The following is a 22,085-nucleotide window of genomic DNA, read 5'->3' on the forward strand; positions in this document are numbered from 1 at the left end:
ACTAAAATGGCTGTAAAAATGTCATGGAAAGAGCTAGAGGGCTGCAAAAGGCAGCAAAATGTGCTTAAGAGCATGGCAAATGCCCTGCAAACAAACGTGGATAGGGAAATGAATAAAAAAAAACACATAAAAGACCTTAAAAAAATAAAAATTAGGAATGTAGGAGGAAGAAGTTGAGGAGGTGGTGAATGGGTGGATGTGGCCGTGTAGGCTCACGTGGCGGTCTAGGTGGAAGCGGCGGCGAAGGAGGAATAGGTAGCCAACACAGATGTGTGTTATTTAGCATTTTTACATAGGGGTATCCCCCAAAATATTGGGAATAAGTGCACTTGGTACAAGGATGGATGGGTGAGGCTGTAATTTTTGTTGCCAAGCTGTTATAGTGTCTTTACATATATTCACCCCTAGGTGGTGCTGGCATCACTTACATATATAGTCTGGGGTATACTAATTAGGAGAGTAGTGAGAAGTAAGTTAACAGAACAGAAGGAAGGAGGTTAATGGAGGCGCATTCTGCTACAATGGCAGCTACATTGTGGACTAGGCCTGTTCATATACTGCTGCTCACTTTCTGTTAGAAAAAGACACCTGTGAGTGTCGAAACGTGTGTCACATGAGTGACCAATAAATCCTTTTGAGCAAAGAAAATTGGAGTGCCGGTTTTTCTTCGTTGTGCAGACTTCGGGATTACATCCGCAAGCCTGAGCACCCACCGACTAACGCGCAGTGCTGCCTGACCTTACCATACATAGGCCTGTTCTAGGTCTAGTCCACAATGTAGCTGCCATTGTAGCTACTTGGCCCTGATCAAGCTAAGGGAACATAGAGAACAGCATTACAGCAGCACAGCACGGACCAGTGAGTCTATGTCTGAATATAGAGAAAGTTTAGTGGACATTAGAGCTAAATTAGTCAATGGACACAAGCACCAGTGACCAGGAGGAACCTAAAAGTACCTGGACACAGCCGGATGATTAGTGCGCAGAATTATCCTTTACCACATGCCTCTATGGACATAGTGGACCGTAATTATTCAGTGAGCATCCTTTCCAAAGAATGGAGCAGATGTCTGCCATTAGGGAGCCGCCCTGTAGATTACTACTGACCAGTAAATTCATGTTACAGCATGAATTTATCTTATCTGTTGCCCTGACTTCAACCCCATCAAACACCTTTGGGATAAAGTACAAACCGGATTCCAAAAAAGTTGGGACACTAAACAAATTGTGAATAAAAACTGAATGCAATGATGTGGAGATGGCAAATGTCAATATTTTATTTGTAATAGAACGTAGATGACAGATCAAACGTTTAATCCGAGTAAATGTATAATTTTAAAGGAAAAGTACGTTGATTCAAATTTTCACGGTGTCAACAAATCCCAAAAAAGTTGGGACAAGTAGCAATAAGAGGCTGGAAAAAGTAAATTTGAGCATAACGAAGAGCTGGAAGACCAATTAACACTAATTAGGTCAATTGGCAACATGATTGGGTATAAAAAGAGCTTCTCAGAGTGGCAGTGTCTCTCAGAAGCCAAGATGGGTAGAGGATCACCAATTCCCACAATGTTGCCCAGAAAGATAGTGGAGCAATATCAGAAAGGTGTTATCCAGCGAAAAATTGCAAAGACTTTGCATCTATCATCATCAACTGTGCATAACATCATCCGAAGATTCAGAGAATCTGGAACAATCTCTGTGCTTAAGGGTCAAGGCCGTAAAACCATACTGGATGCCCGTGATCTCCGGGCCCTTAAACAACACTGCACTACAAACAGGAATGCTACTGTAAAGGAAATCACAGAATGGGCTCAGGAATACTTCCAGAAACCATTGTCAGTGAACACAATCCACCGTGCCATCCGCCTTTGCCAGCTGAAACTCGACAGTACAAAGAAGAAGCCATTTCTAAGCAAGATCCACAAGCTCAGGCGTTTTCACTGGGCCAGGGATCATTTAAAATGGAGTGTTGCAAAATGGAAGACTGTTCTGTGGTCAGACGAGTCACGATTCGAAGTTCTTTTTGGAAATCTGGGACGCCATGTCATCCGGACCAAAGAGGACAAGGACAACCCAAGTTGTTATCAACGCTCAGTTCAGAAGCCTGCATCTATGATGGTATGGGGTTGCATGAGTGCGTGTGGCATGGGCAGCTTGCATGTCTGGAAAGGCACCATCAATGCAGAAAAATATATTCAGGTTCTAGAACAACATATGCTCCCATCCAGACGTCATCTCTTTCAGGGAAGACCCTGCATTTTTCAACAAGATAATGCCAGACCACATTCTGCATCAATCACAACATCATGGCTGCGTAGGAGAAGGATCCGGGTACTGAAATGGCCAGTCTGCAGTCCAGATCTTTCACCTATAGAGAACATTTGGCGCATCATAAAGAGGAAGGTGCAACAAAGAAGGCCCAAGACGATTGAACAGTTAGAGGCCTGTATTAGACAAGAATGGGAGAGCATTCCTATTTCTAAACTTGAGAAACTGGTCTCCTCGGTCCCCAGACGTCTGTTGAGTGTTGTAAGAAGAAGGGGAGATGCCACACAGTGGTGAAAATGGCCTTGTCCCAACTTTTTTGGGATTTGTTGACACCATGAAATTCTGATTCAACATATTTTTCCCTTAAAATGGTACATTTTCTCAGCTTAAACTTTTGTTCCGTGATTTATGTTCTATTCTGAATAAAATATTAGAAGTTGGCACCTCCACATCATTGAATTCAGTTTTTATTCACGATTTGCATAGTGTCCCAACTTTTTTGGAATCCGGTTTGTAGAAAGAACCTAGATTGGCACTCAGCACATTTCAAAAACCTTGTATAAAGCATGCAATCAGAAGAGGGAATGGAAGCTATTTTAGTTGCAAAGGGGTGGACAAACTCCATAATAATACCAATACATTTAGAACGGTATGTCAAAAAAGCTCCTGTAAGTGTAAAATGTGGGTGTCCCAATACTTTTGTCCATATAGTGTATGTATGTATAGATACATTTCTTAAAGAGATCCATAAAGTGCAAATTCACGTCTGTAACGGTATCAACCGTTGGCAACGTCCTTCTCCCCTGGTCAGCGTGGTCCTGTAGAGCTGCTCCAGAGACTTCCAAGCCGACTTGCAATTTCCAGTAGCTGTGCAGCTCTTACAAGAGCTAGTAGTGATATAGCTGTTCCCTACAACAAGAGATGAGGCTGCGAGTTGAGGGTAAGAAGAACAACATTTATTGGTGCCACCCTTGGCCTTATATGCAAGTCTCCATGGAAGGGGCCATACCCGTGGACCTGATTGAGAACTGCGTGACAACCAAACAGACCGATGAAAATAATCACACAATCCAGGACAGTCCCACACAATGTCTCCTCCCTGACTGGGAGATAATCAGGTTAGACACTGTAGTAACCTAATCAACTCCAGACAGTAAAACCACATTTTCTTTTTATACATTAAAAGTACCCCAAAATTCACAATATTCCAACAGACAAACAGAGGGCTTCTGTTAAATTGTCCCTTATCATGGAATAGATAGATACACTGTATATGTGATTGCACAGTATATGGAGGGTGTGTTTTTGCACTTTGTATAAGGCCTCATGCACACGACCGTTGTGTGCATCCGTGGCCGTTGTGCCGTTTTCAGTTTTGACTTTCAATGGGTCCGTGGAAAAATCGGAAAATACACCGTTTTGCAGCCGAGGCCGTGATCCGTGTATCCTGTCCGTCAAAAAAATATGACCTGTCCTATTTTTTTGACGGACAACGGTTCACGGACCCATTCAAGTCAATGGGTCCGTGAAAGAACACGGATGCACACAAGATTGGCATCCGTGTCCGTGATCCGTGGCCGTAGGATGCTTTCATACAGACGGATCAGAAGATCCGTCTGCATAAAAGCTTTTTCTGATCTAAGTTTTCACTTCGTGAAAACTCATATCCGACAGTATATTCTAACACAGAAGCGTTCCCATGGTGATGGGGACGCTTCTAGTTAGAATACACTGCAAACTTTGTACAAGACTGCCCCCTGCTGCCTGGCAGCACCCGATCTCTTACAGGGGGATATGATAGCAGGAGGGAGGGGGGGGCGATGGTGGGCGCACACTGTGCCACCAACGATTTCTAACATTAGAGGGAGGAAGGGGGGGCCCGATGGGGGGCGCACACTGTGCCACCAACGATATTCAAACTGGGGAGGGGGAGGTCTGCCCCCTGCTGCCTGGCAGCCCTGATCTCTTACAGGGGAATATGATAGTACAATTAACCCCTTTAGGTGCCGCACCTGAAGGGGTTAATTGTGCTATCATATCCCCCTGTAAGAGATCGGGTGCTGCCAGGCAGCAGGGGGCAGTCTTGTACAAAGTTTGTAGTGTATTCTAACCTGAAGCGTCCCCATCACCATGGGAACGCCTCTGTGTTAGAATATACTGTCGGATCTGAGGTTCACGAAGTAGCTCATATCCAACAGTATATTCTAACATAGAGGCGTTCCCATGGTGATGGGGACGCTTCAAGTTAAAATATACCATCGGATTGGAGAAAACTCCAATCCGATGGTATAAAAGAACTCCAGACTTTACATTGAAAGTCAATGGGGACGGATCCGTTTGAAATGGCACCATATTGTGTCAACATCAAACGGATCCATCCCCATTGACTTGCATTGTAATTCAGGACGGATCCGTTTGGCTCCGCACGGCCAGGCGGACACCAAAACGACTTTTTTTTCATGTCCGTGGATCCTCCAAAAATCAAGGAAGACCCACGGACGAAAAAACGGTCACGGATCACGGACCCACGGACCCCGTTTTTGCGGACCGTGAAAAAAAACTGTCGTGTGCATGAGGCCTAAGGAATATTTTCCTGCGTTCCCCTATGAACATCATGTTTATAGCACTGTATTTTGGAGCTTTGTGGTTATTAATGTAAATAGGGCAGGTAACTATCACTGAGGTGCTGTAGCTATTATTTTATTTGCATCAAGTGGCTGTACTGTGATGTGCTTCAGTTTGCGTTTTGCGTAAAATGTCTTATTTACTATAATCTAGTGTGACAAAATGTGTGACCACTACAAAAAAAGAACCATGGGCACTCAATTTTGTTAAAGGGGTATTCCGGTAGGTAAAAGTTATCCCTATCCTGTCAGATCGGTGGGGGTCCTTCCGCTGGAAACCCCACTGATCACGAGAACGGGAGCCCCATACTCCCTGCCGTTCCTCTGAAATTACCATTTATTTCTATGGGAGTTATATATATGGGAGTTTCTATCCAGCATTTGCAAGTGGCCACTTTAGTCATTTCAGGGGGGCTGCAGGGGATACAGGGATCCCTCACGGATCTGATAGCTATCCTGTGGATAGGGGATAATTTCTAACAACCGGAATACCCCTTTAACTGACCACCACGGTTTTACAACATTATTAGATACTGCAAACAAAGTGTGGTAATTGCCACACATATTGAGGCAATTAGGCTTTAATTAAGGGGAACCTATAGTTCTACAGTATAAACTTAAAGGTCAAAACTGATGTCATCAGGAAAACCTGGGTAGATTCTAGGCCGTACTGGGCTTGAAGTGCCCAACCTGAGCATTCTGTTTATGCTTATCAGACCAAGGATGCTGTTGACATAAGGCCTACTGTATCAACCAAAGGCCCACATATAGTCACAGCCAGCCCTGGTAAAGAAACTCCAGGATGTTTAAAGTGCCGCCCCCCCAGGGCCGATCGTATCCCAGGTCTATAGGAAATGCAGAGTGGTGTGGTGTGGCCTTAATAGTCTCTGTGTGTGTCATAGTGCTCCTACCTGGATACCATCTCCCCCCAGGGTTAGGCTCAGAAGCAATAAAGGAGAGAAAGAGCAATGGTGGAGGTGGAGAATAAGTCAAGTCCAGACAATATTCAGGCTCTCTCTTGGTTCCAGCAGGTTTTAACATAACTGGCAGGCAAACTTGAGTCCTCTGCTTTCTCTCTCTACTGTGCTAAACTTGGCTCTATTCTGGCAGCTGCCCTTTTGGCCTGTTCTCGATCTGTGGAGTGGGATGTCTTTGGCTGTTGACCCCCATTATGAGCTGCTTACCTGGGGAGACTCCAGCTGCAGAAGGGGGGGCCCTCCCCTCACTGCTACATCTTTTATGTGTCTTTACAGTTCCACAGTCAACTCTGAACTGGAATAGACTAGAACACTTCATGCAGCCCTTCCCTTGGTTGGAAATACTTCTGCCCAAAAGAGGGACAATGGAATGGGAAGTTCCATTCTATCTAAAGATCTGTCTCTGCCAGATATACTACCACCTGCTGATGAACCAGGCACAGTACATGAATATAACAGTTTCATAGCAATATTAGGAATGCACAATGTAGAAGGGCCTGGAATAAATACACAGATGACATTAGTGTTAGCCATTACAGATAGTAGCAGGGTGTAGGAATGGTAATACCACTCTGTGGTATTACAGATGTTTGAATTTTCACCATAGTCTTGGGGACTATGAATTATTTTGTTGCATGGCAAAGTTACATTTCTGCCTCTGAAAACTAAGACATGGAAATTTATTGTGTACAGCTTTTATCTAAAGATTGCTCATTTATAATATGTAAACTTAATAAAACTATAACCTAATTTTTTCCTTTAGGAATTGCTAGCTGATGAAACAATCAGGAGTGTGCCAATACTGGTTCTTGGCAACAAGATTGACAGACCGGAGGCCATCAGTGAGGAGATATTATTGCATACATGTGGAATTTATGGTCACACAACAGGAAAGGTATATAAATTGTATCAAGTCTTAGCATTCTCTAATGCCAGGGTTAGACTATGACCTTAGCTACACAATCTGAGCCGGGGGTAGGTCACACAACTGAAATCATACCTTCTCATATATCATTTTCCATGTCTGTTTTAGGCGTAGAAAATGATCTAAATCTAGGCCAGCGGAGGATGCACCTAAGTTATGTATAGGCCGGCACCTCCTAAGTTATGTGGAGGCCGGCACCTCTACATAACTTAGGCGCATCATGCGCCAGAACAAGTGGTATTAAGACCAGCTTCTGAAATGCTAATCTTAATAAATGAACCCATACGTTAGAGGAGGCGTAGTTCTGACATAGAGATTCGTACTGGGAGCGTCTCAAAGCAAAGCAATTTTGGTAGGAGGGACATCTTCACCGCCGCTATGTGGCCTAGCAATGATATGTATAGGGGTTTCCATTTTGTGAGAAGGGACTTATGTTCCCGGAAGAGGGGAGGGAAGTTACTGGAGTACAATGAGGCATATGTAGGAGTAATATGAACCCCTAGGTACTTCAGCGTGGTGTCCGACCATCGATAAGAAAAATTGCTTTGGAGCAATGTTAGATCACAGCCAGGTATAAGGATAGGTAGGGCTTCTGACTTAGAAGCACTGACCTTGTATCCCGAAAGGTTGCCATAGTAAGTTAAGGCTTTTTGTAGGTTTGGTAGTGTAATGTTGGGATTGGTCAGGGTGAGGAGGACATCGTCCGCATAAAGGGAGATCTTAAATTCCCTGTCCCGTACTTTAAGTCCTTGAATGTCGGGGTTCAGTCGTATGTGTGATGCAAGGGATTCTATACACAATGCAAAAGTAAGCAGTGAGAGTGGGCACCCTGACGTGTACCATTAGCAATCTTGAACGGAATAGAGGAGCTGAAGGGCAACTTGACAAGCGCCGAAAGGGGAAGAGTAGAGGCTAAGGTTAGCTTGCAGAAAGAGTCCTGCGATACCGAAGGTTCGGAGGGTTTTGAGGAAGAAGGACCAATCGAGTGGGTCGAAGGCCTTTTCTGCGACAAGGCTCAAAATAACTGTGGGGGTCAAGGTACGCGTCACCACATCAATCAGGTCAACAACCCGGTGAGTGTTATCTCTGCCTTGTCGATAGGGGATAAACCCCATCTGGTCCTTGTGGACTAGGCTGGGGAGCCACACATTCAGGCGAGCAGCGAGAATACGGGTGAAAATTTTCAGGTCTGCGTTAAGAAGGGCGATCGGTCTATAGTTAGCGCAGTCTTCGGGGTCTTTACCCGTCTTGTGGATGACTACAATATGGGATGACAGAATAGATGGCGGGATTGGAGAACCCAGTAGAAATGAGTTGAGTAAGGCCAGGAGATGGGGGGAGAGTTCTGATTCAAACGTTTTGTAGTACAGGTCTGTGAACCCGTCAGGTCCCGGAGATTTGCCTAGGGGGAGAGTTTTAATCACATCCCTGAGTTTCTTGGCTGATATGGGGATGTTCAGAGAGGCGATTGCCTTTGGAGAGAGCTTGGGCAATTTACAAGAGCTTAAGTAATTCCATATGCGGGGTAGTGGGGGTGGGTGCAGGTGTTTGTCGGCAAGATTATACAATTTAGAGCAATAATTACGAAAGCATCGAGCAATCGCATCAGGGTTGTATTAGGGACAGCCAGCTGTGTCTTTCACCGCCTGGGGAGCACGTTTGGAGGCAACATCCCGTAATTGACGGACCAAGATAGTGTGGGCTTTATTTCCTTTTTTGTAATATCTCTGCTTGGAGTAAAGCAGCATGCGTTCCACAGTATGCATGGAGACATCTTTTAGTTTAGCGCAGGCCTCCACAAGCTCCCAGAGAAGGGAAAGACTCCGCCTATAGCTTAGTTGGGTTTGTAGCAAAGAAATTTGTGCCGTAAGTTCCTGAACTCGGAGTGTTCTGTTTTTTTAAGTCACGAGGCCATTGCAACACATTGGCCACAAACTACTGCCTTATGGGCTTCCCAGAGCACAGCCCAGGATGAAACCGAGCCAGTGTTTTCTCTAAAGAAAGAACGTGCTGATTTATCCCCCAACATCCGTGCGGGTGAGCATTGATTTCAGTAGGGAATCGTTTAGGCGCCAATTACAAGTGCGGTATGGTACAGGTTGAGAAGAGAGGGTGAGGGTGATGGGGGCGTGGTCTGACCATGAGATAAGTCCAATGGTAACATCGTGCATCATCTTCAGAGTCAGAGCAGTGCCAAAAAATGTATCTATCCGGGTGTGTAATTAATAGGGGGGGGGGAGGATAGAAGCTAAACATTCTACCCGAGGGGTTATCCACCCTCCTTAGGTCGTAGAGGGCAAAACGCCTGATCACGCTACGAAAGTTTCTAACCAGGCAGCACTGGGACGAGGCGGGAAGGGGGGTGGAGAGAAGAGAAAACCGGTCCGCATTCTCGGTGAAAAGCATAATAAAATCCCCACCCAGGATCCACGCAGCTGGAGGCAGACCTTGGAGTTTGCGTAGGACCCGACGCACAAACGGAAGTTGGGAGGTGGTGGGGACATACACATTACAGGGTACGATGGGGCGACCCTGGTAAATCCCTTCCAGAATGACATAGCGACCCGCGGGGTCTATATGGGAGGAGGATACTGAAATGGGACAAGAGGCTGACAACAATATGGCAACACCTGCCTTTCGACGACTATGATGGGCTGAGAAGGCGTGTGGGTAGTAGTGCTTGGCGAAGCCAAAGGATCCTGTCTGGACAAAGTGGGTCTCCTGAAGGAAGACCACATCTGCCTGTAGGTTGTCAAGCTCCCGGAGCACCAGACGCCTCTTGGCATTGGATCCCAGACCCTTAACGTTCAAGGTGACACACCTAACTATTGAGGAGGAGAACACCACAAGACTTCACAAAAAACAAACAGTAAACTAAATCTGTAGAATACACAGACTAGAAAAAAAGAAAGTCTGAGAGGGGACCAACCCCGCCGGACTGAGCCCCACTGTCTGGGGACCAAACCAGTCACGTCCCGAGAGGGGGGAGAGAACCTGAGCAAAACCAATAGGTCAGAAACAGAAAAACAATTGTGACCAACAGGCGGCGACTACGCCACCATCATAGCTTCCTAGGCCTTGAGTGGGCAAAAAACTGTGGAGTCCTTAAAGAGAGACAAAAATAAAAGAGAACGTCCAGGCGCGCCGATGAGCCCTTCAGCGATGGGGAGATGTTCATCCGGGTTCAGGGAATACCAATCTGGGTGAAGGGGATGCTCCCCCAGGATCAGCAGACCTCATTTTGGGCGAGGGCAGTCGACGTCTCCTGTGACCCCCCCGTCGTCTGCCAAGCAAGAGGGGTGGGAAGGGATGTTGTGGCAATCTCCCAATCAGAGAGGTCAGGTACTGGCAAGTCCAGCGCAGCACAGTATGGTCCGAGGTCAGCGTAGGAGCGTAAAGCCACAGTGCGGCCATTTATCCGGGTGTTCAGCGGTACTGGATGGTCCCTCAAGGTGTCCAGCAGAGGGAGAAGGTGGCGACGTTTCTGCAGCGTGATCCACGACAAGTCCTGGAAAAGCTGGACCTTGGCCCCCCGAAAGTCCACAAAACGTGAGTCTCTGGCTTTCATCACGATCACCTCTTTCTGGGCGAAGTCGTGAACACAGCAAATAATGTCCCTGGGTTGGGGGGTGGATCCGTTTGGTCGGAGGGCTCTGTGGGCCCTGTCCAGTTTAGTGTTATGGCATAATTTTGTTGAAGCGCACGTCCAGGATTCCCTGTATGTCCTCCTCCCCTGGGGGCTATGGGAGACCACGGATTCTGATATTATTCCTCCTCCCACGAGAGTGCCCCTATTATTAACAGTGCAGGCAGAGCACCTCATATTATTAATAATTCAGGCAGAGTACCCACTATTAATAATGTTGTAGGCATATTCTTCTTATTATTAACCAATTCAGGCAGAATGCCCCAATTATTAATAGTGCAGGCAGAGTCCCCTCTATTATAAATAATACAGGCAGAGTGCCCCATTAAAAAAAGTCTGGGACAACCCTATTGGTCAATAAAATGTTTCTGTTTTAGTAATCAAAAATTTTATTGTGACCCCTTGATGTAGCACAATTTTATACTGCGGCACTCCGACATAAAAAGGCTGTGCACCCCTGCCCTTTAGCAATGTGATGAATGGGCTTGCATCATGTTGAGAGTAAATTAAACTGTATTAATGCAAACAGTATCATAACTTCTTTACCCTGAGCAGCAACAAGCTGGATAGTCGTGTCACAACCACTTCTTAAAAACCCTGCAGCTGAAAGAAACCTGTGCACATTTAAAGGGGTTGTGCAGCCAGTATACATTGATGACCTATACTAAGATTAGGTCATCACAGGGACGTCCTTAGGTCAAAACATTCAGGGATTGAGCCCCGGATGTTTTGTCCAGTGCCCCAAATGTTATGCTGGATTGCAGGTTTTTGGCTATTACAGGGACCTTTTATATTGATTGGACCTGGGCAACCCCACGGATCATCCCCCACCCCCCTTGTACTTGTTCCGCTACTTTCCTGCTGCGCCGGCATGAGTTCAGTCACTTCGGTGGCATCAGCGCTCAATCCCGTCCTGTAGCGCGTAATCCCGCAAGACCTGCCGAGGGAGGTCACAGGTCTTGCGGGATCACCGAAATGACTGAACTCATACTGGGTGCAGCATATAAGTAGCAGAACAAGTACAAGGGGGGTGGAGGGATGATCTGTGGGGTTGCCCAGATGGCTAGGCCCTTCACAGTAGTTATTAACCCCTTTCAGCAGTCCCCCATTCACTGAAGGGGGTACTGCTGAAAGGGCTTAATAACTACTGTGAAGGCGGGACTTCTGAAAAGGGTTAATAACTACAGTGAAGGTGGGACTGCTAAAAGGAGTTAATAACTACTGTGAAGGGGGACTGCTGAAAGGGGTTAATAACTTCTGTGAAGGGGGGACTGCTGAAAGGGGTTAATAACTACTGTGAAGGGAGGACTGCTGAAAGGTGTTAAAGTACAAGGGGGGGTCGGGGGATGATCTGTGGGATTGCCCAGATGGCTAGGCCCTTCACAGTAGTTATTAACCCCTTTCAGCAGTCCCCCATTCACTGAAGGGAGGACCGCTGAAAGGGGTTAATAACTACTGTCAAGGGGGGACTGCTAAAAGGGGTTAATAACTACTGTGGCTTCATGGGGTGGGGCATGGCTTCACGGGGGCATGGTACAGTGGGCTTGTGCACCATATGTTTTCAGACCCTAGCAACGCCCCTGGGTCATCAATATCAGATCGTCGGGGTCCGACACCCGGCATCTCTGACAATTAGCCCTTTGAGGAGCAGGCAGTGCTCATGCGAGCGCTACTTCCTCTTCAGGATTACACTGCTTATCATCTTGGAGGCTTCGTGTAGTTTCAAGTGCTTTTTCCATTCACTTGAATAAAACAAGCACTTATTAGATTGCGCTGCCGCTGCAAGTGAGGTTGCGTGCAGTGTAATCCTGAAGAGGAAGCAGTGCTCGTGTGAGTATTGCCTTGTCTTCAAATATCTGAATGGCGCGAATGCTGAGAGTCAGACCCCCACTGATCTGATATTGATCAATCGATATGTACTGGCTGCACAACCCCTTTAATAGAGTGCTGTTTAAAATGTTGGATTTGTAGATTTTCCTGTGGGTTTCTCCACAGATTTAAAAGACCAGTAATTGACAGAATTTGGTAATCCATGTTATTTGGATCATAATTATTCACGGTTTCTGTATAGTTTATCACATGCTTCTGTGTTTTTCTATGTTCTATACAGTTAGTGAGAATCCTTTTAATTTTTAGGGAAAAGTGCCTTTAAAGCAGTTAAATACAAGACCCATTGAAGTGTTCATGTGCAGCATACTGAAGAGACAAGGTTACGGGGAAGGATTCCGCTGGCTATCACAATATATCAACTGATGACTGACAAGTTCTGTACATTGTATTCTCTATTTTATTTAATTTTTTTTGTCAGATTTTGTAACTTTGTAATTAATTGATGCCTGCAGTGATATTTCAGGCAGATAATCCAATCCTTCATACCGTGCATTCGTTTTTAAATTAGAGTAGTTAGAATAAGAATAAGACCACTAATCATTTGCGCTGTAATATAAATCATTAGCAGAAGTGGAACATGTGCTCATTAGTGTTGAGCAAATCGAGCTATGGATCATCGATCCGAAGTCAATTCGTTCCAACACTGTTTCTGTACAGCATTAAAATGTATTGACTCCGTGGAGCCAAACCTCCTTTCTACCAAAGTCGCATTTTCAGTGAATGAATTCGGTATTAATTTCTGCATCTTGAAAAACATTTAAAATTAGGAATCCAAAGTCGGGTTTGGTACCAAGGTTGGATTCCAAATTCCTAATTCCTAATTTCCTACATTTTATGCTGTACAGAGACAATGTCCCAGACAGCATTAAAACCAAAGTTTGATCGAATCACTTTGGATGTATGATCTGAAGCTCAATTCACTCAATCCTAGTTATCATCATGCTTACACACATACCTAAAATATTAGTTAAAATACTTAATATTAGGATTCTAAAAACAAAACAAAAAAAACAGCCATACCCTTAACATTTCTATGTTGAGGTACAGCATTTTTAGACAGTTTTAGAAACTATAGCAAGGAGTGGATTCTCTAATCCTAAAGATGGCATAAGCTTAGACAGACTGTCTAGACTAGATTTATCACAGGGATCAGGCTGGATGGTAAATCTAGTTCAGAGATAGACACTTTTACTCTTTACCAACTATTGGTTGGCTTAGGCTACTTTCACACTGGTGTTTTGGTTTCCGTTTGTGAGATCCGTTCAGGGCTCTCACAAGCGTCCCAAATGGATCAGTTTTGCCGTAATGCATTCTGAATGGAAAAGGATCCGCTCAGAAAGCATCAGTTTGCCTCCGTTCCGTCTCCATTCCGCTTTAGATGCGGACACCAAAACGCTGCTTGCAAGTCAATGGGGACGGATCGGTTTCCTATGACACAACCTGGCACAATAGAAAACGGATCCATCCTCCATTGACTTTCAATGGTGTTCAAGACGGATCCGTCTTGGCTTTGTTAAAGATAATACAAACGGTTCCATTCTGAACGGATGCAGATGGTTGTATTATCTGAACGGATCCGTCTGTGCAGACCTATGACGGATCTGCACTAAACGCGAGTGTGAAAGTAGCCTTACTCTGAAACAGATTTTTATGCAAGAATTGCGCAGAAACTTTTGGCACATCTTCGGCCCATCCTTTCCTGCTAAGAAAAGAAATTGTAGAAATCTTAGATCTTAGACGTCACTTTTTAGACATAGTAAATGTCGCTGTAGGTGCTTCCAGACATCCAAGACATTAGCATTCTGACCACTATGCAGCTACACAGCAAAAGGTTAACCTCTTAAAGTCACACAATAGCAGAGTATAGTTTGCATTTAAAGGCTATTTGAACCAACAGATTTTTATTGTCCCAGTACATCTGAAAATAAAGAAATGAAACACCTTTGTTATTTGGCTTTATTTAGTTTTCTTTGTTCTGTGTCACCAGTTCCTATGCTGACTTTTTTGTGTGGAAAAGAATAGAATTATGTTTAAAGGCTTTGTACATCTTCGGGGGCAATTATTTTATGATTGCAATTTTTACTAATTTTGACCTAAAAATAATTTCTTCAATTAGTCTTTATTAAAAATATTGAGCCATTCTGTCACAAAGGGTTACCTGTCTAGCTGTGGGAATATTACTTTCACTTTATGCTGTCATCTAATAATCCTTATCTCTAAATTACTAAAAAGTCATAAACATTTATTTTTTCAATAACATTCTATTTTCAGTAAGATAAGAATTGAGCTATAATGAGTGTTTAGGAGTTCAGAGATAAGGAGCCGTTAGTTGAGCTGCCTGATGGAACAGAGTGAAAATTCAGATTCTGCAACTAGAGAATGTCAAGGCTGCACAGAGCAAGGGGTTCATAATTTTTAATAAAGACAAATTGAAAAAAAAATTTTTTGCTCAAAATGAATACAACACAATAATACAAATATATTGCCTCCAAAGGTGTACATAGCCTTTAAAGGAGTTTTTTGTTAGACCTCTTACACACGAGCGATACGAATCAGGATCTGTTCAGGAAAAAAACTGATGGTTTTGCACACAAGTTCAATCAGTTTTGTCTGCAATTGTGTTCAGTGTTTGCGTTTTTTCTGTCTGGATTGAATGCGTTTTTCATGCAGCCCTGGCCCCATAGAAATGAATATAGAACATGTTACAGTTTTTCCTGAATGCAGAGATGAAGAATGGAAAACTAAGCTTATGTACACAGACCTATTGAAATACATGGGTCAGGATTCAGTCCGGATGTGATGCATTCGCTAGTATACACGCATTGCATCCGGACGGAAAACTTGCTGGTGTGAAACATGCCTTATTTTACTAAAGTGCCAGTAGTCATGTACATTTTTATTTATTTTTTTAAACGTACCCTTCCTGAACCCTCTTTGATCCAGCACCACAGCTCTGTTATCTTCTCCATGCTGCAGCCATTGATGTGTTTAGCTGCAATGGTGACTTTCTGTATAATGGTGCAGCCATCATCGGCCTCAGTAGTCTCGTGCTGTAGACTAGCAACCAGTAATTGGCAGCAGTATACGAAATGTCATCTCTGCAGCCAAACTATACAAAAGAGATTTATCAAAACTGGTGTAAATGAAAACTGCAATAGTTGCATATAACAATTAATCAGATTCCACCTTTCATGTTTCAGAGCTCCTTAGGAAAATAAAAGGTGGAATCTGGTTGCTAAGGGCAACTAAGCCAGTTTTCCTTTACATTAGTTTTGATAAATCTCCCCCTATGTCTCTAGCTGCAGCCCAGAGAAATATGACAGAGTAGAGAATCAGAGCTGGCATAGAAAGGGAAGGTAAGTTTTTATTATTTTACATGGCTCCCGACATATTAGTAGACTATAAAAAAAGGGTAGTTGTTTACATAGTGTTTTTGGCAGAGTTTTTCAACTGTTCAAATGGACCGTGGACAGATGTTAGTTTCTTCATCTTTTTTAACATTTCTATTGATTTAATTTATTTGCATACAAAATACAAGATAATGCACGTTTCCTCAGTCTTCTACAAAACAGCATACCTGAGATTGCCCTGGCCCTGTTTAGACAGGATAAACACACAAGCAGAGATGTTTAACCCCTTAAGGACCCGCATTGTCTTGTATGGCGCTGTTGGACATGACTTAAATGATAACTGTCATAATTTTTTTTTATTAGAGCTAGGCATGTATACCTGAGTTAGTCTGTCAATGATTGCCAAAAGATCTATTACCTTATAATAACAGCTTTCATTAATGTCCTCTGTCCCTTTCCACTGCTCCCTTAAAAGACCGTTGATATGGCTCATCTGTCTCCAGCTAGGAAGACAGAGGGTCGGTTCTTCACACTGCATGCCTGCATTAGGTTTCAGAATGAGGGGGCGTGTCTCTCAGTAATCCAATCTGATTGGCTGGCAGGTAGCTGCTGGCTACAGCAAGTTTGTATGTGACCTAAGGGAATGGAGTTTTGGCCTCAGAGAACTTTCAGTGGAGCCATCTTGACAAGATCCTTATAATGTAGGATTCAAAACAGCCATAACTAAGGAGGAAACTCAAGGAAAACAGTGGTAAGTGAAGAAACTAAAGATTGCTTTATGCATAATGCTGCAGCAGCAGTAAGATATGCTAAAATATGCAGATTTTTTATGAAAATATGACATTTAACCTTTAAGGACCAGCGCCGTACATGTACAGTGGGCTGATTAGGCGGGTGCAGGAGCTGCGCCTGCCTGATCAGCGGCACGGTCCTGGCAGTCACTGACAGCCAGGCCCCTGCTGCATATGCCGGTTTTGGTGAAAACACTGATGCCGGTATGTTAATCCCTTGTATGCCGCGTTCAAAGCTGACCGCGGCATGCAGAGGGTTCGCAGAGGGTACGGGTGCCCTCCGCTTCCCCATCAGGTCCCCACGCTGCAGTAGGCATCAGAGCTTGCCTTCTACGGAAGCCTGTGAGATCCAGCCCTTAGGCTGGGTCTCACAAGCAGGCTGTCAGCATAAAAGTTGACAGTCACTGCATTACAATACAGGTTGTATTGTAATGCATTGCAGGGGGGATCAGACCTCAGAAGTTGAAGTCCCAGAGTCGGACAAAAATAAAAAGTGTAAAAAAAGTTTAAAAAAATCTAAATTTCCAAAATACAACACGTTAAGGCTACTTTCACACTTGCGTTCAGAGCGGATCCGTCTGGGGTCTGCACAGACGGATCCGCTCATATAATGCAGATGATGGGATCCATTCAGAACGGATCCGTCTGCATTATATTGTAGAAAAAAAGAGTGAAAGTAGCTCAAACGGATCCGTCCAGACTTTACATTGAAAGTCAATGGGGGACGGATCCGCTTGAAAATTGAGCCATATTGTGTCAAATTCAAACGGATCTGTCCCCATTGACTTACATTGTAAGTCTGGACGGATCCGTTTGCCTCTGCACGGCCAGGCGGACACCCGAACACTGCAAGCAGTGTTCGGGTGCCCGCCTGCTGAGCGGATCTGCTAGACTGATGCATTCTGAGCAGATCCGCATCCACTCAGAATGCATTAGGGCAGTATGGATGCGTTCAGGGCCGCTTGTGAGAGCCTTCAAACGGAACTCACAAGCAGAGCCCCGAACGCTAATGTGAAAGTAGCCTAAATTGTAAAAAAAAGAAAAAAAATGAAAACCAGACATATTGGGTATTGCCGCATCCGTAACGACCAGCTCTACAAAAATATCACATGATCCACCTTCTCACCTGAACTCCATAGAAAAAATAAAATAAAAACTGTGCTAAAACAATATTTTTTCTGTCACCTTACATTCCAAAAGGTACAACGCCAAGCAATCAAAAAGGCATATGCCCTCCAAAATACTACCAATTAAACCGTCACCTCATCCTGCAAAAAATGAGCCCCTACATAAAACAATAGGGCAAAAAATAAAAATAAACTATGGCTCTCAGAATATGGAGACACAAAAACATGATTTTTTTTTTTTAATGCTGTTATTGTGTAAAACCTAAATAAATAAATAAAGTATACATATTAGGTATCGCCGCATCTGTAACAACCTGCTGTATAAAAATATCATATGAACTAATCCCTCAGATGAACACCGTTAAAAAAAAGTGTAAAGAAAAAGCAATTTTTGTCACCTTTCGTCACAAAAAGTGTAACACCAAGTGATCAAAAAGTCATACGCACCCCAAAATCATACCAAATAAACCGTCATCTCATACTGAAAAAAATGAGATCCTACATAAGACAGTCACCCAAAAAATTAAAATGCTCTATTATGTAAAACTGTAGCAACCAAAAAAAGTCATATTTGGCATTTTCATGTCCGTAAAAACCTGTTTCATAGAGGAGTGGCTTCGGTATGGCGGCGTGAAGATGCATGTTGGGAGAGCTCCGTGACCTAGCTCTGAAAAACTAGTGGAGATCACCTTCCTAACAGCTCTCTTCGGTCCATGACCAAGGGGAGAAGACCGAGGAGTCAATCTGCGGTCCCTCCCTAACAATCCATTGGCCGTTTCCTCCGTTCCAACCAGCAAGGAGGCTCAGAGTCGCCGGCAATGGCTGCCGCATCTTTATCATTGCGGCCCGCGGCCCAGCCTTTCACGCCGTCGCCAGCCTCGAGGATCCCGCTCATACGAGACCACAACAAGGGTGAGCTCCATCCACACCACTCTTTCCCACCGTCTCTAAGTGAGTTGTCCGCCCGACCGGATGCCCCACCATGCCACTCAGCTCCGATCCAGCCTGGTCACGCAGATACCGCCGCTCAGGTGAGAGCGGGGCCTACTACGTGTGAAGGCCTGCACGCTCACGCCTCCTCGCTACACGCGACGGATCGCTCTGCGGGCGGGACTGTTCCTGGGAGAGATGTTGCCCATGACCCCCTGCCTAATGCTAGCTGCTCAAGGGGTGCTGCTGAGGGGTTGCCTCGGGCCCTACTCAACTCTGCATCTGCGCTGGGCCGACCATTATCCACCCCTGACACCCAGTCTCTCAGTCAGGACATACCTGCCATCTTCTCCTCTCATACGCAGCATCCTGAGGAGTCGCGTTGGCTCCCCCCACCTCCATCCACTATCGACCGCACGCTGGCGGAATTGTGGGAAATGGTGCAGGCACTGCCTACACGGTCAGATCTAGAGGCGCAAGTGGCCCGTATTGAGACCAAACAGGCCCAAGCTCTTCAAGCAGTACGTGATGATGTGCAGCAGCTAGACGACCGACTGTCGTCGCTTGAACGCCATTATTCAGCTACAGCCTCTAAGGTTCAATCACTCTCTACGTCCCTATCTTCACATGCCTCTCAATTGCAGGACTTTTCCGTACATCTCGACAGTGGAGAATAGAGGCTGCCGAAATAACCTTAAACGCCGTAATATTCCGGAGTCTATCTCCAGCGACCAGTTACACACTACTGTGTGTCGACATTTTCAACTCGATTCTTGATAATCTGCCTCTGACCAAGATTGAGCTGGAAAGGGTCCATAGGACCGCAGGACCCAGAAACCGTGACAGAGAAAGGCCACGAGATGTGATTTGCCGGGTTAATTTTTACACAGTGAAGGAGCGCATCCTACGCAAGGCCTGGGAAAAGAAGGAACTTTTCTTTGAGGATACACCGATTACCATCCTGCCAGATGTCTCTCGTCTAACTCTATCCATGCGTCCTACCGCTGGGGCCATCCTTTCCATATCATTGTTCGCCATAACAACGGCCAATCGGTGTTAGTTTGCTCTCCTGCCGATCTTCCAGAGCTGTTCAAGTTCCTTGACATTCATCCATTTGCGGTTCCTGATTAGACATTACCTCCGTTCCTGTAGGATCCACCACCAAAACCCGATTTTCCACGGAGATGAGAGTCACCTTCATCAAGACGCTCATCATCTGGTCGCTCCGGCTTCTCCCGTGGCCGTCGATCCAGGCCCCACCGTCTCCCCGTTGAACCGTCATCTTGATCTTCCTTGTTGGGATCCACCTTCTGCACTCCTGATGGGGACTTTGATGATTTACTTATCTCATCTCCTCTGTCTCCAATGACACTTATTGTTCTATTGCTCTCTTCTTCTCTTAATCTCTCTGATTTCTGTTTCTTGCCTGCGCTGCTTTTATTTCCTCTATCTCGTGGGTCTAAGCCCCTGCTCCTGTCTTCTTTTCTCCTTGCTGTCAAAGTTACATCTCATTTCTGAAGGGGTCTCCTTGGTACATATCCTGGCTCCTTCCATTTTAGGTCACTGGGCGTTCTTCCAGATGTTATGCTCTACTACCTTCTTTAGGCGTCATCTGTTCTACTTCCCCCACTAGGGCACTTCCTCTTATTATTTTTAGCTGTTAACCTATTTTTTCCCCCGAATTTAGTTTAACTCCCCCCCCCTTTTTTCCCCCTTTCTTGCTCCTGTCCATATCTCCCTTCCCCTTCCCACTTTTTAGAGTATACTTCTCTCTCACAAAAATATTCTCGGCGTACTTATTTTTGTATCTAACTATTACATTATGTCTGATGTTCTATTGGTCTCCCTTAATGCACAGGGTTTAAACCTCCCGGAAAAGAGATCATCCCTCTTGTGTCTCCTCTGGAAAAAACAGGCACAAGTGGCGTTTATCCAAGAAACGCATTTCCGTTCTACCTCCGTTCCGAAGCTCTCGGATAGGCGTTCTCCTCATGTCTATCACAGCACTGCTCCTGATACCAAGACAAAAGGTGTCTCTATTCTTGTCTCCAACGCTATCTCTTGGGAGCTGATTGACTCTCGCACTGATGGGTCAGGCAGGTACCTGTTCGTCAAAGGTAGGTTGGCAGGTACACTGGTTACTTTGGCGTCCATTTATGCCCCCAACACGGGACAGGTTTGTTTCCTATCCACGGCTCTTAGGGCCTTGGAGGACTTCACTGAGAGCCTCCTGATTCTTGGGGGTGACTTTAATTCTGTCCTAGACCCTCGCTTGGACTACTCAAAGGGCCAAGTTTCATTACCCTGCTCAGCATTATCCAAACTCAAGGCGCTCCTTTTTTCCCACCAACTTGTAGACACCTGGTGCATCTTGTACCCAACATCTCGAGATTATATGTTCTATTCCCACTCACACAACTCCTACTCCAGAATAGACTACCTCCTCCTAAACCATGCTAGACTAGACCTCCTTACCAGGAAGGAGATTGACCCTATAGCCTTCTCTGATCATGCTTTGATCTCTATATCACTCTCCTTTCCGACTTTCCAGACCAGGGCCTGGCATTGGCAGTTAAATGACTCGCTCCTACAAGACCTACAGGTTACATCTGAAATCCGGAAAGATCTGACTGAATACTTCACGAACAACATTACACCTGAGGGCGATCCCCTTACTATTTGGGAGGCCCATAAATGTTTTATCAGAGGCACCTTTATAAAATTAGAATCCCGGCTGAAAAAAGAAAGGACAGCAAAGATTACTGCCCTCCTGACGCATATTCACGCTTTGGAACAGCAACATAAACAGACCCTAGACTCGTGACTGGGAGCAGAACTCACCCAACTTCGAGACCAGGTCTCTCACTATGTCTCTCCAAAGTGAAGGCGACTTTAATCAAATGCCGTAAACACTACTATGAACATGGTAATAAGCCAGGCAGGACCCTTGCTCGTGCTTTACATAAGACCAGGCTATGCTCATATGTACCACACTTGTCAGACTGCTCCGGTACGAAAATCACCCTCCCACGGGAAATAACAGAAGCTTTCAGATCGCACTACCTTGCACTGTATAATCTTGATGACTCTCACCAGTCTGCTCCCACTGAGTCTATGTCCTCGATGAGTGCTTATCTTGAATCTTCGGGTCTACATTCCCTCCCCCCAGAGGCTGTTTCAGCCTTGGAGACGCCCATATTGCCATCTGAGTTACAGGAAGCTATCAAAGACTCCCAAACTGGGAAGGCTCCTGGTCCGAATGGGCTCACGCTATCCTATTATAAGCAGTTCGGGGAAATTCTGTCTTCTCAATTTCTAGCTGCCTTTAACTCATTTGATATGGCCTGTGTCCTCCCCAATGATACACTCAGAGCACACATCACGGTCGTCCCGAAAGAAGGGAAAGACCTATCGCAATGCCAAAACTATCGTCCCATCTCATTGATCAATGTGGACTTAAAGTTGTTCTCTAAAATACTAGCCACGCGTTTTCTAACACATCTCCAAAAACGAATCCATTTAGACCAAACAGGCTTTTTACCCCTGAGAGAGGCCCAT

General features: G+C 45.0%; 1 protein-coding gene across 1 annotated transcript in view; it reads left to right on the plus strand.

Annotated features, from left to right (window-relative positions):
- The window catches only part of SAR1B (secretion associated Ras related GTPase 1B), a 122,686-nt gene extending 109,036 nt beyond the window's left edge, over positions 1-13,650 (plus strand). Inside the window, exons 6-7 of the mRNA XM_044280919.1 lie at positions 6,632-6,763; positions 12,576-13,650. Coding sequence (XP_044136854.1) covers positions 6,632-6,763; positions 12,576-12,692 — 249 coding nt within the window. The 3' untranslated portion in view covers positions 12,693-13,650. The remainder of the gene's footprint in view (positions 1-6,631; positions 6,764-12,575) is intronic.
- The last annotated feature ends 8,435 nt before the right edge of the window (positions 13,651-22,085 follow it).

The sequence above is a fragment of the Bufo gargarizans genome, chromosome 2, assembly GCF_014858855.1.
Source record: "Bufo gargarizans isolate SCDJY-AF-19 chromosome 2, ASM1485885v1, whole genome shotgun sequence".
NCBI classification, from domain to species: domain Eukaryota; kingdom Metazoa; phylum Chordata; class Amphibia; order Anura; family Bufonidae; genus Bufo; species Bufo gargarizans.